The sequence below is a fragment of the Bombina bombina genome, chromosome 6 (assembly GCF_027579735.1).
Source record: "Bombina bombina isolate aBomBom1 chromosome 6, aBomBom1.pri, whole genome shotgun sequence".
NCBI classification, from domain to species: domain Eukaryota; kingdom Metazoa; phylum Chordata; class Amphibia; order Anura; family Bombinatoridae; genus Bombina; species Bombina bombina.
Window position 1 is genome coordinate 565807081 of NC_069504.1, and position 16714 is coordinate 565823794.

The 16714-nt window shown below is 37.3% G+C and overlaps 1 protein-coding gene across 1 annotated transcript in view; it reads left to right on the top strand.

Annotated features, from left to right (window-relative positions):
* Positions 1 to 16714, top strand: part of LIPC (lipase C, hepatic type) — a 291231-nt gene that overhangs the window by 187552 nt on the left and 86965 nt on the right. The window contains exon 7 of the mRNA XM_053717525.1: positions 1048 to 1290. Coding sequence (XP_053573500.1) covers positions 1048 to 1290 — 243 coding nt within the window. The remainder of the gene's footprint in view (positions 1 to 1047; positions 1291 to 16714) is intronic.

Here is a 16714-nt window from a genome sequence, read left to right on the forward strand (position 1 = left end):
CGGCGCTTTGCGGTCGGCAGATTAGGGGTTAATTATTGTAGGTAGCTGGCGGCGACGTTGTGGGGGGCAGGTTAGGGGTTAATAAATATAATATAGGGGTCGGCGGTGTTAGGGGCAGCAGATTAGGGGTACATAGCTATAATGTAGCTGGCGGCGCTTTGCGGTCGGCAGATTAGGGGTTAATTATTGTAGGTAGCTGGCGGCGACATTGTGGGGGGCAAGTTAGGGGTTAATAAATATAATATAGGGGTCGGCGGTGTTAGGGGCAGCAGATTAGGGGTACATAAGTATAACGTAGATGGCGGTCGGCAGATTAGGGGTTAAAAAAATTTAATCGAGTGGCGGCGATGTGGGGGGGGCCTCGGTTTAGGGGTACATAGGTAGTTTATGGGTGTTAGTGTACTTTAGAGCACAGTAGTTAAGAGCTTTTTAAACCGGCGTTTACTACTGACTTTTTTCTGCGGCTGGAGTTTTGTCGTTAGATTTCTAACGCTCACTTCAGCCACGACTCTAAATACCGGAGTTATAAAGATCCCATTGAAAAGATAGGATACGCAATTGACGTAAGGGGATCTGCGGTATGGAAAAGTCGCGGCTGGAAAGTGAGCGTTAGACCCTTTCCTGACTGACTCCAAATACCGGCGGTAGCCTAAAACCAGCGTTAGGAGCCTCTAACGCTGGTTTTGACGGCTACCGCCAAACTCTAAATCTAGGCCTAAGGAAGCTGCTATTACCGAACATAAGTTCTACTGTCACCTGATTTTTATAGCAGAAGTTCCAAACTGAGCATGGGCAAGAAACTGCCGCTATTGCAGGTGTCACCTTGTAACCACTTAAAAGGCAAAGCTACTCTTTTGCCTTCCTGTAGATACTACAGCCCTCTTGTGAGGCTGTGACAGGAAGTAACCTACAAAAGAAAATAAAGGTAAAATCAATTTAAAATGATGAATAATACATATTGCAATGGTTCCATTATGCATATCCCGCTGCTTAGTGTTTTTTGTATTACATCAATGAAACAGACTGTTTTATATCCTTTTATAACAGCGCTCAAAGAGACAGTGAAGTGCGCCCATGAGAGATCTGTACACCTTTTCATTGACTCTCTACTGAATGATGACAAGCAGAGTGTGGCATACTGGTGCAAGGATATCAACACGTTTGAAAAAGGAGTGTGTCTGAGCTGCAGGAAGAACCGGTGCAACACTTTGGGATACAACATTAAGACGAATAGGCTACAAAGTGGACGAAAGCTTTTCCTCAAAACACGAGCTCAGATGCCATATAAAGGTCTGTACAACAATTGATCTTATTTTTTTCTAAAATCCAATAAATTAGGCATTTTTAAGTCACAGTCAGTTTAAAACAAACGTCACTTCCTCATTGAAATTAAAGACATATTTTTAATTGTACATTGAATAATTCGGTCACACATTTTAATTGCTAGTAAATTAAGAATTGAATTCCCCTTAAAGGTCTAGATTACAAGTGGAGCACTATTGATCTGGTATTACAAATCCAGGGTAAAACTGAATAACCAGAGAATGTTTATCATAGTCGACATTCCTACAGAGCGCCCTAAGTATTACGTCATATTACAAGATCAAAATTGTGTGTTGCACGCGACTGCAACACATTACAGCTCTACAAAAAGTTGCTTGAGACCTGAAGTGTTAGGGTTAGAATAAAAGTATCACAAAACACATGTAAAACATATTACAATAAAGTATTACACTCATATACTGTATACATATTAAGTATAAAATATAACTTTATTATTGAACTACATGTATAAAAAGTGTTTAAAAGGTGTGTATATTTATATATATATAATTGAAGAAAACCGCTCACAGCACCAAATGTTAGTAAAGCAAAAATCCTCCCCAGTCTGCAAGCTTAAGTATATAGCAGACTAGGGGTGCCAGGCAATAGTAACTATAATAATGCAAAAAACAGAGAGAAAATGTGGTTCATAAGAACCACCAAGACTATCGGCTAGATTACAAGTTTTACGTTATGAGCGGCTTGGTGCTAACTTGCAAGTTATTTCCACCGCTCACCTCCCTATAGCACTGCTATTACAGGTTTGCAAAAACCCGGTGTTAGCAGGCAATATGGCAGCATTGACCTCCATACCGCACACAAATACCAGCACTGCTGTGAGCTGGTTTTATGTGCTAGTGCACGATTTCCCCATAGACGTCAATGGGGAGAGCCGGCTAAAAAAAGCCTAACAACTGCAATAAAGGAGCGTAAAGCTCCGTAACGCAGCCCCATTGATTCCTATGGTGAAAGAAAAGTTATGTTTACACCTAACACCCTAACATAAACCCTGAGTCTAAACACCCCTAATCTGCCGCCCCTGACATCGCCGACACCTACATTACAAGTATTAACCCCTAATCTGCCGCCCCCGAAATCACCGCCACCTACATTATACTTATTAATCCCTAATCTGCCACCCCAGACACCGCCGATACCTACATTATAGTTATTAACCCCTAATATGCTGCCCCCAATGTCGCCGCCACCTACATTACAGTTATTAACCCCTAATCTGCCGTCCCCGACATCACTGCCACCTACCTACACTTATTAACCCCTAATCTGCCGTCCCCAACGTCGCCGTCACTATACTAAAGTTATTAACCCCTAAACCTAACCCTAAGTCTAACCCTAACGTAACCCTAACACCGCTAACTTTAACATAATTAAAATAAATCTAAATAAAAATTACAATTAATACCTAAATAATTCCTATTTAAAACTAAATACTTACCTATAAAATAAACCCTACGCTAGCTACAATATAACTAACAGTTACATTGTATCTATCTTAGGTTTTATTTTTATTTCACAGGTAAGTTTTTATTTATTTTAACTAGGTAGACTAGTTAGTAAATTGTTATTAATTATTTAATAACTACTTAGTTAAAATAAATACAAACTTACCTGTAAAATAAAACCTAACCTGTCTTACACTAACACCTAACCTTACACTACAATTAAATCAATTACATTAATTAAATACAATTAACTAAATTACAAAAAAAATAAACACTAAATTACACAAAATAAAAAAGAAATGATCAAATATTTAAACTAGTTACACCTAATCTAATAGCCCTATCAAAATAAAAAAGCCCTATCCTAAACTAAACTGCCAATAGCCCTTAAAAGGGCCTTTTGCAGGGCATTGCCCCAAAGAAATCAGCTCTTTTACCTCTAAAAAAAAATATACAAACAACCCCCCAACAGTAAAACCCACCACCCACACAACCAAACCCCCCAAATAAAATCCTATCTAAAAAAAACCTAAGCTCCCCATTGCCCTGAAAAGGGCATTTGGGTGGGCATTGCCCTTAAAAGGGCATTTAGCTCTTTTTCAGCCCAAACCCTAAGCTAAAAATAAAACCCACCCAATAAACCCTTAAAAACCTAACACTAACCCTTGAAGATCCACTTACAGTTTTTGAAGACCGGACATCCATCCTCAACGAAGCCGGGAGAAGTCTTCATCCAAGCGGCAAGAAGTGGTCCTCCAGGCAGCCAGTCTTCATCCAGATTGCATCTTCTATCTTCAAGATTGCATCTTCTATCTTCATCCTTCCGACGCAGAGCAGCTCCATCTTCAAGACATCCGGCGCAGAGCATCCTCTTCTTTCGACGGCTACTGAAGAATGAAGGTTACTTTAAGGTACGTCATCCAAGATGGCATCCCTTGAATTCCGATTGGCTGATAGAATTATATCAGCCAATCGGAATTAAAGGGTAAAAAATTCCAATTAGCCAATAGAATGTGAGCTCAATCCTATTGGCTGATTGGATCAGCCAATAGGATTTTTTCAACTTTAATTCCGATTGGCTGATAGAATTCTATCAGTCAATTGGAATTCAATGGATGCCATCTTGGATGCTCTGCACCGGATGTCTTGAAGATGGAGCTGCTCAGCGTCGGAAAGAAGAAGATAGAAGATGCCGTCTGGATGAAGAATTCTGCCCGCTTGGAGGACCACTTCTTGCCGCTTGGATGAAGACTTCTCCCGGGTTCGTTGAGGACTTCTACCCGCTTGGATGAAGACCTCTCTCGTCTTCGTTGAGGATGGATGTTCGATCTTCAAAAACTGTAAGTGGATCTCGGGGGTTAGTGTTAGGTTTTTTAAGGGTTTATTGGGTGGGTTTTATTTTTAGCTTAGGGTTTGGGCTGAAAAAGAGCTAAATGCCCATTTAAGGGCAATGCCCATCCAAATGCCCTTTTCAGGGCAATGGGGAGCTTAGGTTTTTTTAGATAGGATTTTATTTGGGGGGTTTGGTTGTGTGGGTGGTGGGTTTTACTGTTGGGGGGTTGTTTGTATTTTTTTTTACAGGTAAAAGAGCTGATTTATTTGGGGCAATGCCTCGCAAAAGGCCCTTTTAGATTAGGTGTAATTAGTTTAAATATTTGATCATTTCTTTTTTATTTTGTTTAATTTAGTGGGGGGGGGTTGTAATTTAGTTAATTGTATTTAATTCATGTAATTGATTTAATTAATTAATTGTAATGTGTAAGGTTAGGTGTTAGTGTAAGGTTAGGTTTTATTTTACTGGTAAGTTTGTATTTATTTTAACTAGGTAGTTATTAAATAGTTAATAACTATTTACTAACTAGTCTACCTAGTTATAATAAATACAAACTTACCTGTGAAATAAAAATAAAACCTAAGATAGATACAATGTAACTATTTATTAATTATATTGCAGCTAGCTTAGGTTTTATTTTATAGGTAAGTATTTAGTTTTAAATAGGAATTATTTAGGTATTATTTGTAATTTTTATTTAGATTTATTTTAATTATATTAAAGTTAGTATGTGTTAAGGTTAGGGTTAAACCTAGGGTTAGGTTTAGGGGTTAATAGCTTTAGTATAGTGGCAGCGATTTTGGGGGCACCATATTAGGGGTTAATATCAGTAATGTAGGTTGCAGCGATGTTAGGGACAGCAGATTAGAGGTTAATAATATTTAACTAGTGTTTGCGATGCAGGAGTACGGCGGTTTAGGGGTTAATGTTTATTATAGTGGCTGCGATGTCGGGAGCAACAGATTAGGGGTTAATAATTTTATTTTAGTGTTTGTGATGCTGGAGGGCCTAGGTTTAGGGGTTAATATGTAGTTTATGGGTGTTAGTGTACTTTTTAGCACTTTAGTTATGAGTTTTATGCTACGGCTTTGTAACATAAAACCCATAACTACTGACTTTCAGTTTACGGTACGGATCTTGTAGTTATGGGCTGTACTGCTCACTTTTTGGCCGGACAGGCAAACTGTTAATACAGGCGCTATGGAAGTCCCATTGAAAAGGGACTTTTTGAAAGCTGCGGTAGTTACGTTGTGTTGTGGCCAAAAAAGTGTGCGGAACAGATATACCTGCAAAACTCGTAATACCAGCGGTAGTGAAAAGGCATTGTTATGAAGCTTTTTCACTCATAACGCAAAATTCGTAATCTAGCCGTATATTAGCCAGCACTGATTATTGAGCCAAAGTAATATTGCCCCAATGAGGGACTGAGAGACACCAGGGAAGACACAAAAATTTAATTACCGCACCCACAAACTCGTATCTAGTGCATTCATTTATTAAAATACCATAATACCATATACCACTGTTGAAATATGATCTACAATTGGTGACTGGTCAAGAGGGCACAGATCACCTCTTAATATATTATAAAAAATACCATGCCAGGAGGTTGTAAAAAATTCCTACAAATGTCCAGAAGAAATGTATCCAATAATCGCAGTCTTTGTAAGGTTCCAAAGTTATTGCTTTAACGTGGAACTAAAAAGTCCTCCTTAAGGAATGGTTGTTCTATACTTGTATGAAGGGTTACTGTGTTATGTGGAGGGAGCTATTGTCTTCCTGAGACCCCTGTATAAAATCGACTCTGTTCCTTAACCCCTGAGGGATGTATGCCAATAATACCCCGGGTTGATTAGTAATGGCAGGTAGTTCCAAACCATATGAGAGGTGTGAGGAAAGTCTCCGAGATAGAGCTTAAATAGGTTAACGGATACTCGTATCAAGCTAGTTTACACACTTGACCCATCCTTGGACCGTCCGTACTTTCCCTTTAAGCTTTGGTAGAACTCTAGTTTTCTGCTGAGCATATCGTGCTGCAAACTTACATTCACTCACCCTTACCTCTTCGGATATGGTTGTAGGAAAACGTAAATATACAGGGGTCGAATAGTCTCAACCTCATTGTCGGTTTCACAAACAATGGTCTTCAGGTCAAACATGGGGGTGCAGCTGCTACCCCCAGTTGCAATGTAACTTCAGCTTGCAATATAACTTCAGCTACGCGCATTTCACCCGCACTTAGTAAGTTTGAATCGGGCTTCGTCTGGCCATGTATCTCTTGCTTTGATTGGTTAGTGCCTTTTATTCACGTCAAATCCTGTGATGTCACGGGTGAAATAATAACAAAGTAACTGCTGTATCCATCTTAGGTAAAGAATTGCAACATATTTTGCCTAAATCTTAATAATATATATTTTATACTTTGGATTCACTTACCTAAAGACATTTTTTAATATATATAAAGTATAGATGGTGAACTTTATATTTTTCCGCCATAACTAAATATAATCAAAAATTAAATAACCATTCTGATCAATAAATGTATGCAATGATGATGGCGGGCCCCAACAATTTCTAATCATTCTAGTATATATACATATATACAAATCATATAGTGTGAGCCAATAATAACTCATTAATATTTGTATTTAGATTACATTCCATTGCATATAAATTGTAAACATATTAGCAAGATCAAGATAATTCAAGAAATAGTAGAGATAGAGAATTCCTACTGGAAGCAAAAGACTCATAGTACTTGTAGTATCATTGTCATATATAACACATATATCAAGTACTAATAAGTTATACAAGATTCCATCTGACAGCATATAACAAGTTCCAAATAGGAAAAGAAAAAGAGAAAGAAAAATTATGTAAAATAATAGTAATAATTTATATTTTATTGCACAATCTACAGAAAAGGTGCATAGTTAATCTCCTCATTTAGGCCACTAGGAGTTAATGCTCTTAAATTAAAAATCCATTTGCATTCTTTTTGCAGTAAGAACTTGTCTATATCACCACCTCTTCCTTTTAGGTCCACCCTTTATAGACCCATAAATAAAAGTTCCTGCATAACGTGTATGTATGTGTGTATGTGTATATATATATATATATATATATATATATATATATATATATATATATCCTTTTGGGTCAAGGGGCTAAACAACTTTTGAAAAGAAGCATTGCACTACTGGATCTAGCTGAACACTTCTAGTGAGCCACTAACATAAAGCATATATATATGCAACCACCAATCAACTGCTCCTGAGCCTACCTAGGTATACTATTAAGAGAACAAAACAAATTAAAAGTAAATTGGGAATGCTCTATCTCAGGGTTCTTCAAACTACGGGTCGGGACCCATTACTGGGCCACAACACCATGTTTACTGGGTCGCGACTTGTGTGTGTGTTGTAGGAGAGTGTGTGTGTTGTGTGTTAAATATGACAGAGTGTGTGTTGTATGAGAGTGTTTGGTGTGTGTGTGTTATATGATAGTGTGTGTTGTATGAGAGTGTGTGGTGTGTGTGTGTTATATGATAGTGTGTGTAGTGTGTGTTGTATGAGTGTGTGGTGTGTGTGTGTGTTATATGATAGTGTGTGTAGTGTGTGTGCTGTATGAGAGTGTGTGGTGTGTGTGTGTGTTATATGATAGTGTGTGTAGTGTGTGTGTTGTATGAGAGTGTGTGTGTGTGTGTGTGTTATATGATAGTGTGTGTAGTGTGTGTGTTGTATGAGAGTGTGCGTATGTGTGTTATATGATAGTGTGTGTAGTGTGTGTGTGTTGTATGAGAGTGTGTGTGTGTTATATGATAGTGTGTGTGTGTGTGTGTGTGTTGTATGAGAGTGTGTGGTGTGTGTGTGTGTTATATGATAGTGTGTGTGCTGTATGAGAGTGTATGGTGTGTGTGTGTTATATGATAGTGTGTGTAGTGTGTGTGCTGTATGAGAGTGTGTGGTGTGTGTGTGTTGTATGAGAGTGTGTGGTGTGTGTGTGTGTGTTATATGATAGTGTGTGTGCTGTATTAGAGTGTATGGTGTGTGTGTGTGTGTGTGTGTTATATGATAGTGTGTGCAGTGTGTGTGCTGTATGAGAGTGTGTGGTGTGTGTGTGTTATATGATAGTGTGTGTAGTGTGTGTGTTGTATGAGAGTGTGTGTGTGTTATATGATAGTGTGTGTGTTGTATGAGAGTGGTGTGTGTGTGTGTGTGTTGTATGAGAGTGTGTGGTGTGTGTGTTATATGATAGTGTGTGTGCTGTATGAGAGTGTATGGTGTGTGTGTGTTATATGATAGTGTGTGTAGTGTGTGTGCTGTATGAGAGTGTGTGGTGTGTGTGTGTTGTATGAGAGTGTGTGGTGTGTGTGTGTGTTATATGATAGTGTGTGTGCTGTATGAGAGTGTATGGTGTGTGTGTGTGTTATATGATAGTGTGTGTAGTGTGTGTGCTGTATGAGAGTGTGTGGTGTGTGTGTGTTATATGATAGTGTGTGTAGTGTGTGTGTTGTATGAGAGTGTGTGTGTGTTATATGATAGTGTGTGTGTTGTATGAGAGTGGTGTGTGTTGTATGAGAGTGTGTGGTGTGTGTGTGTGTGTTATATGATAGTGTGTGTGCTGTATGAGAGTGTATGGTGTGTGTGTGTTATATGATAGTGTGTGTAGTGTGTGTGTTATATGATAGTGTGTGTAGTGTGTGTGCTGTATGAGAGTGTGTGGTGTGTGTGTGTTATATGATAGTGTGTGTAGTGTGTGTGTTGTATGAGAGTGTGTGGTGTGTGTGTGTGTGGTGTGTGTTGTATGAGTGTGTGTGTGTGGTGTGTGTTGTATGAGAGTGTGTGGTGTGTGTGTGTTGTATGAGAGTGTGTGGTGTGTGTGTGTGTGTGTGTGTGTTCTATGAGTGTGTGTGTGTGTGTTACTACCTTTGACAACTCTGTAAAAGTTTGACTACAATCAGGAATAAAGTACACATATTTAATCACTTTACCAAAAATTGCAGCTATCTTGTATATTACTTCAGAAATGTTCAAGCACAGAAATAGGGATGCAAAGGTATGTGGTATCATGGCACTGGGTCTTGGGGGAAACAGTTGAAAGAACTGCTCTATCTAAATCATGAATTGCTTTAAATCTGAAAATTTTGTTTTTCCAACAACCCAAGAGAGATTAGAATGTATTCAATGGAATGTAGGCCCTTGATCTTCCAATGTGCTGTACAGTGATTGTTTGATATGTACAGGAGTTTATCAGTCCCTAACTGATCACAGTATTGGAGAAGAAACTACAACACTCAAGAAGCTTTTTAAGTGGCTGATATTTAACCCTTTAATTAAATTAAAATGAAAACATTTAAACACATGAAAAAAAAATTGAAAAAATTAAAATACATTAAACAGTGACTACTATTCAAAGTTGTCATGCCACACATATTTACCAACATTCATGCTATTGATAGCATTGTGTCTAAGTACAATTATAAACACTGGAACCTCTTAATTATTGCCCTGATGGTGTAAATGGGGAATTTCAATGCTTTTGATATTTTCTTATAGCCACTTCCCCTTTTGTGAAGCTCACCAACCTTTTTCTGCACATCACAGCTATATTCCTTGGTATTATCCATTGTGATGCATTTAGACTATGTGTTACTTTATATTTATACCCCTGTGAAACAGGAAGTCATGGTTGAACAATGTCCAATTCCTAGTCACCCAGGTGTACTAAAACATGTAAAATATCAATGGGAATATACTTCAAATATATTTTTCTCAAATGAAATCATAGGGGTGCCAATTATTGTGCCACATATATTTAACAAAGACTTTTTTTTTGGATAAACCTGTGTTGTGTTTGCAATTGTTTGATATCCATGAGAGAAGAGTAATTTTGTGCATTTTTTTCACAAAAGATCAAAAGTTTAAACAATAAAGACAATTTGCCATAGCCTTCTTTGCTCTTAATGACCAATTGTGCCAATATTAGTGAAGGGCACTGTACATACATATACATCTTTAGAGATGTATATGTACATATTATTATTATCCTTTATTTGTATAGCGCCACAAAATTCTGTAGCACTGGATGTATCTCAATGTTATAGCACTTTGCCTGCCTTTTTTTCTAACACTTGATATTTCATATCTTTGAGCCCTATCTTTGAGTATTTCTGTTTTGCAAAACAGTTAAGCAGAGCTCTGAGGATGTGCTAACAAAACGAGTGAATTGTGCTCAAGCGATCGCGTTTATTTCAAATTGTAATATGAGTAATAAACCCCTTATCGCTCGCTCGCAAACGTTTGAGCTCCACTCGTAATCTGGTTCTAAGGTCCTGATATTCAGAGTATTTTAATTCAATTCTGGTCTCCCATTCCTCCCAAAAAGTAGCACCCCCAAACAAGTGGAATCTCTAGGTGCCTCATCAAATTGCTGACAACATACTAAATGGGCGACTTGATCCCCTGCACCCTACTCGATTGGCACCCCTTTTAAGAAGCGGCAGACCAGGAGCCTGACTAGGACGGCGATGATTTCCCAGCCCTCCGGTGTATACCACATCTCCTTGACAAAATATGCATTGTCATGTACAATGTAGATTATTTAAAGTATTGTAGATATCCTAAAAGGGAATTTAATGGATGCTTGCTATTATTTCAAACATAAATATATATTTGAGAATAGACTGTATTTTTATGTTTCAAATAAAAGAAAAAACATCATTAAATCATTTTGATTCTATAGATATATACTGTACAATGCTTTAAACAATATGCATTGTACATGACTATGCATATCATTTAAACACTGACCCCTAAACTTTCAGAAACTAAAACTAACTGTAGAAGCTAAGGCCTACACATGAATATTCAATATTTAAAATTATGCATTATGTAAAATGAATATTGTTTTAAAGGGACAGTCTACACTAAAATTGTTATTGTTTAAAAAGATAATGCCTTTACAACCCATTCCCCAAATTTGCACAACCACCATTATTAGATTAATAAACTTTATAACATTTAAACCTCTAAATGTATGCCTGATTCAAAGGCTCTATAGACAGCCTCTTAATCACATGCTTTGTATTTGCTTTTCACAACAGTAGACTTCTAGTTTGTGTGGGTAATATAGATAACAATGTGTTCACGCCCGAGACGTTATTAAGGATTTAGCACAACACAGTACTATATGCAAGTCAATAGATAATAAATAGTCACAGTCATGTGATCAGGGGGGGTGTCAGAAGATGCTTAGATACAAGGTTATCACAGAGGTATAAAGTATATTAACCCCTTAATGACCGGACCATTTTTCAATTTTCTTACCCTTAATGACAATGGCTATTTTTACATTTCTGCAGTGTTTGTGTTTAGCTGTAATTTTCCTCTTACTCATTTACTTTACCCACACATATTATATACCGTTTTTCTCACCATTAAATGGACTTTCTAAAGATACCATTATTTTCATCATATCTTATAATTTACTATAAAAAAATATAAAATATGAGGAAAAAATTGAAAAAAAAACACACTTTTTCTAACTTTTACCCCCAAAATCTGTTACACATCTACAACCACCAAAATACACCCATTCTAAATAGTTTCTAAATTTTGTCCCGAGTTTAGAAATACCCAATGTTTACATGTTCTTTGCTTTTTTTGCAAGTTATAGGGCCATAAATACAAGTAGCACTTTGCTATTTCCAAACTACTTTTTTTCAAAATTAGCGCTAGTTACATTGGAACACTGATATCTTTCAGGAATCCCTGAATATCCCTTGACATGTATATATTTATATTTAGAAGACATCCCAAAGCATTGATCTAGACCCATTTTGGTATATTTCATGCCACCATTTCACCGCCAAATGCGATCAAATAAAAAAAATTGTTGACTTTTTCACAATTGTTTTTTAGGTTTAATTTTAGCTTTAGTGTAGTGTAGTAGACAACCCAAATTATTGATATAGGCCCATTTTGGTATATTTCATGCCACCATTTCACCGCCAAATACGATCAAATAAAAAAAAAACTTAAATTTTTCACAATTTTAGGTTTCTCACTGAAATTATTTACAAACAGCTTGTGCAATTATGGCACAAATGGTTGTAAATGCTTCTCTGGGTTCCCCTTTGTTCAGAAATAGCAGACATATATGGCTTTGGTGTTGCTTTTTTTTTGGTAATAATAAGGCCGTTAAATACTGCTGCGCACCACACTTGTAATATGCCCAGCAGTTAAGGGGTTAATTAGGTAGCTTGTGGTTTTAATTTTTAGCTTTAGTGTAGAGATCAGCCTCCCACCTGACACATCCCAACCCCTGATCCCCCCCTGACCCCCCTCAAACAGCCCTCTTCCCTCCTCACATCACAATTGTCACCGCCATCTTAAGTACTGGCAGAAAGTCTGCCAGTACTGAAATAAAAATATATATTTTAAAAAAATTTATTTTTTGGCTTACAGTCTGCAGTGATAGATCCCCCCTTACCCCACAACCTCCCTGATCCCCCCATACATCTTTCTAACCCTCCCCCTCTGTCTATTTGCCGCCATCTTGGGTACTGGCAGCTGTCTGCCAGTACCCAATTTGCCCCCCAAAATAGTTTTTTTTAACTTTTTAAATATAAAATATTTGTTTTCTGTAGTATAGCTGGCCCCCCTAAATAATCTTCATCCCTCCCCCTCCCAGATCCCTTATTAAAGAACAGAGATGCCACTGCATCTAGATCAATCTTTTTTTAAGTGGGCTGTATATCTTGCGTGCGAGCGCACGAGCGCACAAACCCCCCCCCCCCCCGCCCCCCCGGCCGCAACCGCCGCACCGGCAGCAAAGGCAGAGAAAGCAGGATCGGTTAGTTAATCAAACATTGAGGGATTATTTAGTAAAAGCAGCTCCCACCAACCAACTAATTTGTACACATACATAGCCGATGCAGATGGGGCTACAGAGTGGCTCTTTCTGCATCGGTATGTAAAATGGGGGATTTTAGTAATGCCTCAATATTGAGGCATCACTACAATCCCTTGTAAGCAGCTGGAAGCGATCATGATCGCTTCCAGCACTTCAGACAACAGAGGACGTACCAGGTACGTCAACTGTCATTAAGGGAAGTTTTTTCTATGACGTACCTGGTACGTCCTCTGTCATTAAGGGGTTAATATAACTGTGTTGGTTTTGCAAAACTGGAGAATGGGTAATAAAGGGATTATCTATTTTTTTAAAAACAATAAAAATTCTATTGTAGACTGCCCCTTTAATATTTGCATATACATTAAAATGTAATTAATGTTTCTTGCTGTGTTTATCATTTGTTATTAAAGACAGTATTATTAAAATTGTAGTTCTACATAACCGCATGGCTGTTATTTAAAATATAATTTAATGCTACTGACTACTATAACATAAATATATATTAACATATATATCTATGTTATCACTAAAAAAAAATAAAGCTAACGTAAATACATTTTAATGTATACCCAATACTTAGACCATTATGCAACATACATGCATAACAGTTTAAATATTGAATATCAATGCAAGGCCTGACTACATTATATCTACAATGTTTGAAATACAATACATGGTTATGTATAATGCTCAATGTTTTTATTATTTTAAATATAAATATTTAAAATAATATATTAAGGCCTAATAAATGGTAACCATCAATAATTACTTAATCAACCTACATACAGGTATGGGGGTGATTAGGAGATTAAGGTCTAATAAATACTAACAAAAATCACCTAATCAACCCCCATAAGGGTACGGGGGGTGGTTAGGAGAATAAGGCCTAAACTGCCACCTCCCAAAACAAACTAGAACTACACCAAACCCTCTCTAAACCAAACCCCGCTCTAAACTAAACCCCCTAACTTACAAATTTTTTTAAAAAATACCAAGTTACAATAAAATAAAAAAATCTAAATTACAAAAAATAATAAACTACAGTATCCAAAATAAAAAAACACAATTATACCTAACACTAATCTAAATGCCCCATAATATAAAAAACCCACCCAAGACAAAAAAAAACTCTAGACCCTAACACTAAAATAAATTACAATAGCACTTAAAAGGGCCTTTTGTAGGGCATTGCACCTCAAACCCTGGGGTCGTTCCCCGCAATGCGCCGTCCCCAGGTAGTGCCAGTCCGCCCACCCCGCAGACACCGCACCAGCAAGACACTGCCAGGTCCATGTGTCAGAGGCTGCTATCATGGTTTGAGATCTCCGTTCAGTGTCTAAATCTCAATAAGCTGGAGGACAGATTTAGCCAAGCTGTGCAGAGCCAACAACAAGAGATGGAGGTGAGGAAAGTTCACATACACAGTCATTTAACTTTTTATACGCACTGTTTGTACTCCCCCTTATAATCAATACACACATTATATACATTACTCCATAATAACTCTCAGTACACATTCCCTCATAGGTTCTATTATGTTTTATGTTACAAGTTAACAGTTCTGCCCTGTTATGAAGAGCTTAAAATTACTATGTGTTTAATTCTTTCAAAAGGGTTAAACGTTTGCTTTCCCTGAAATTAACTCTGAAATAAGAGGGGGGCTGGGTCTGGGGCTGGGAGGGGCGGGGTCTGGGGCTGGTCTTCTATCATTTCCAGGGCAAGTCTGGTTTCCCAGCCCGGCCCTGTTTAAGGGTTCATAGGATAGATACTTGTGGTGGTATATAGCGGGTTAGATCTTTATTTAGTGTAGTGTTAGTTTGCAGTCGTGGTGTACTTTGGTTCAGGGATATTAGGATTAGTGGTTAGGTAAACAGCAGTTCTATTCCAAGGGATCCTTTACTATACATTGCCAATATAAATGTATAGAAAATGTCTCTTGGTGAAGCCGCTATGTCGGAAGCTTCGAATATTTTGACAGGCTCGCTTGACATAGTGGCTTATCCTTCGGAATATTTCCCCGCCTCGTAGCACTTTCGTGGCCTGTTTGTGAGAAGATACAAAAACATAACAGACAAAACAGATCCAATACAGGAGGAAGTGGGCCCTGCTCCTAAGAGCTTACAGTCTATTTACTGCATGTTTTAGAGCCTGTGTTTGTGTCATGGCTATATATTGCTTTTTATGTGCAAAATCATTCATATTTTTCACTCATCCATCAATTATATTACAATTTTTTTATATTCTTCACCATTCAGTGCTTACCTTGATCCCTTCCCATACAGTTATAGTAGCATGTTTGTCAACATATTATGGGAATGAGGAAACAGAAGCGCTGAGTCTTTAGGTAGATGCAAAAGGTTTATTAGGAGCAGGCTTCTGTATAGGACCACAGGTAAGCTCCTATCTTACGCGTTTCGTGCATGGGCACATGTGCTTCATCAGAGATATTGATTCCTGCTGCTGGAGGTCAACTTATAGGGATGGTGGGCCAATGAGAGGTGCATTAAGGTAGGTGTGTTATAGTTAACCCTTGTTGTATAGGATGAACTGTATAGACTAGTGAAAAGGAAATGGCACACCACAATGCACCTGTCAGTTAGAACAATGGCTCACATACACAATGTTGCTGTCCAGCTGGAGGAAACATATTAGAACAAAATCCAACTTGTAACTAATACATATAAGTATTACCATACAGTTAGTATTTACAGTTTAGAATAAATTTGTCATTAGACAGTGTATTGGGGCTGCTTATTACTTGTGAATATGTGTTCAAGACAAAGGGTGATTCTCATTACTAAATGAAATAGAATCATGACCCATAGGATAGATTACAAAAGCAGTCCCCATATATGCTGAATAATGACCCCCTGTTAGGAGCGGCAGACAAGAAAAGCTAATAATAATTTAAAAAAGTTAATAACATTAAAGGCTCAATACTTTATAAGCAAGAAACATTATGTCTTGATGGCAATTGCAAAATAGAGATAAAGAGCACTAGAGAGATGATGTAGGTGGAAGAGCTAGATGATGTATATCTCTATAGATATCCCTGTTAGATCCTAATATTTACATAAAATGCATAAAAGACATATAATAGATAGTTGATTTACTGTTTTAGAAAACATCATAGAAAATTATCTGTTTATAGTACTAAGTAGCAGGGTTGTCTGTGTCTAACTATTTGTAAAGAGATAATGGAAACATCTATGCTCTAAAAGATAAAAACATTTTCTTATAGGTTGGTTAAAATGTTAAACTAACTGAATGTATGGAAGGGGAAGAGGTAATAAAAGAGTGCAACCTTGGTGGACAAGAAAGACTATTTGAACTTTTTAAACCTGAGTTTGTATGATATATTGTATGCCAATAGAGCACAATTGTGAATATAGTTTAGAAAAAAAGAACTAAAGTCTGAGGCAATTAACTACTGTTGGTTAGTAAAAAAACAATATATCAATTTGAGTGTGTGTGAGTTAGTCTATGAATAAGCTCACATCATATTTTTTGTTCATGCCTTGTGATAATCTGGTCTGTAGTGTGAATATCCAATATACTTCTCTTTTTAGTAATGTCCTATTTCTATCTCCCCCAGTGGGTTTTTTGAAATATGTTCAATTGCCTTAAAAGAAAAATTAGATAATTTCTGTTTGTGTGTGTGAAAATGTTTAGCGACTGG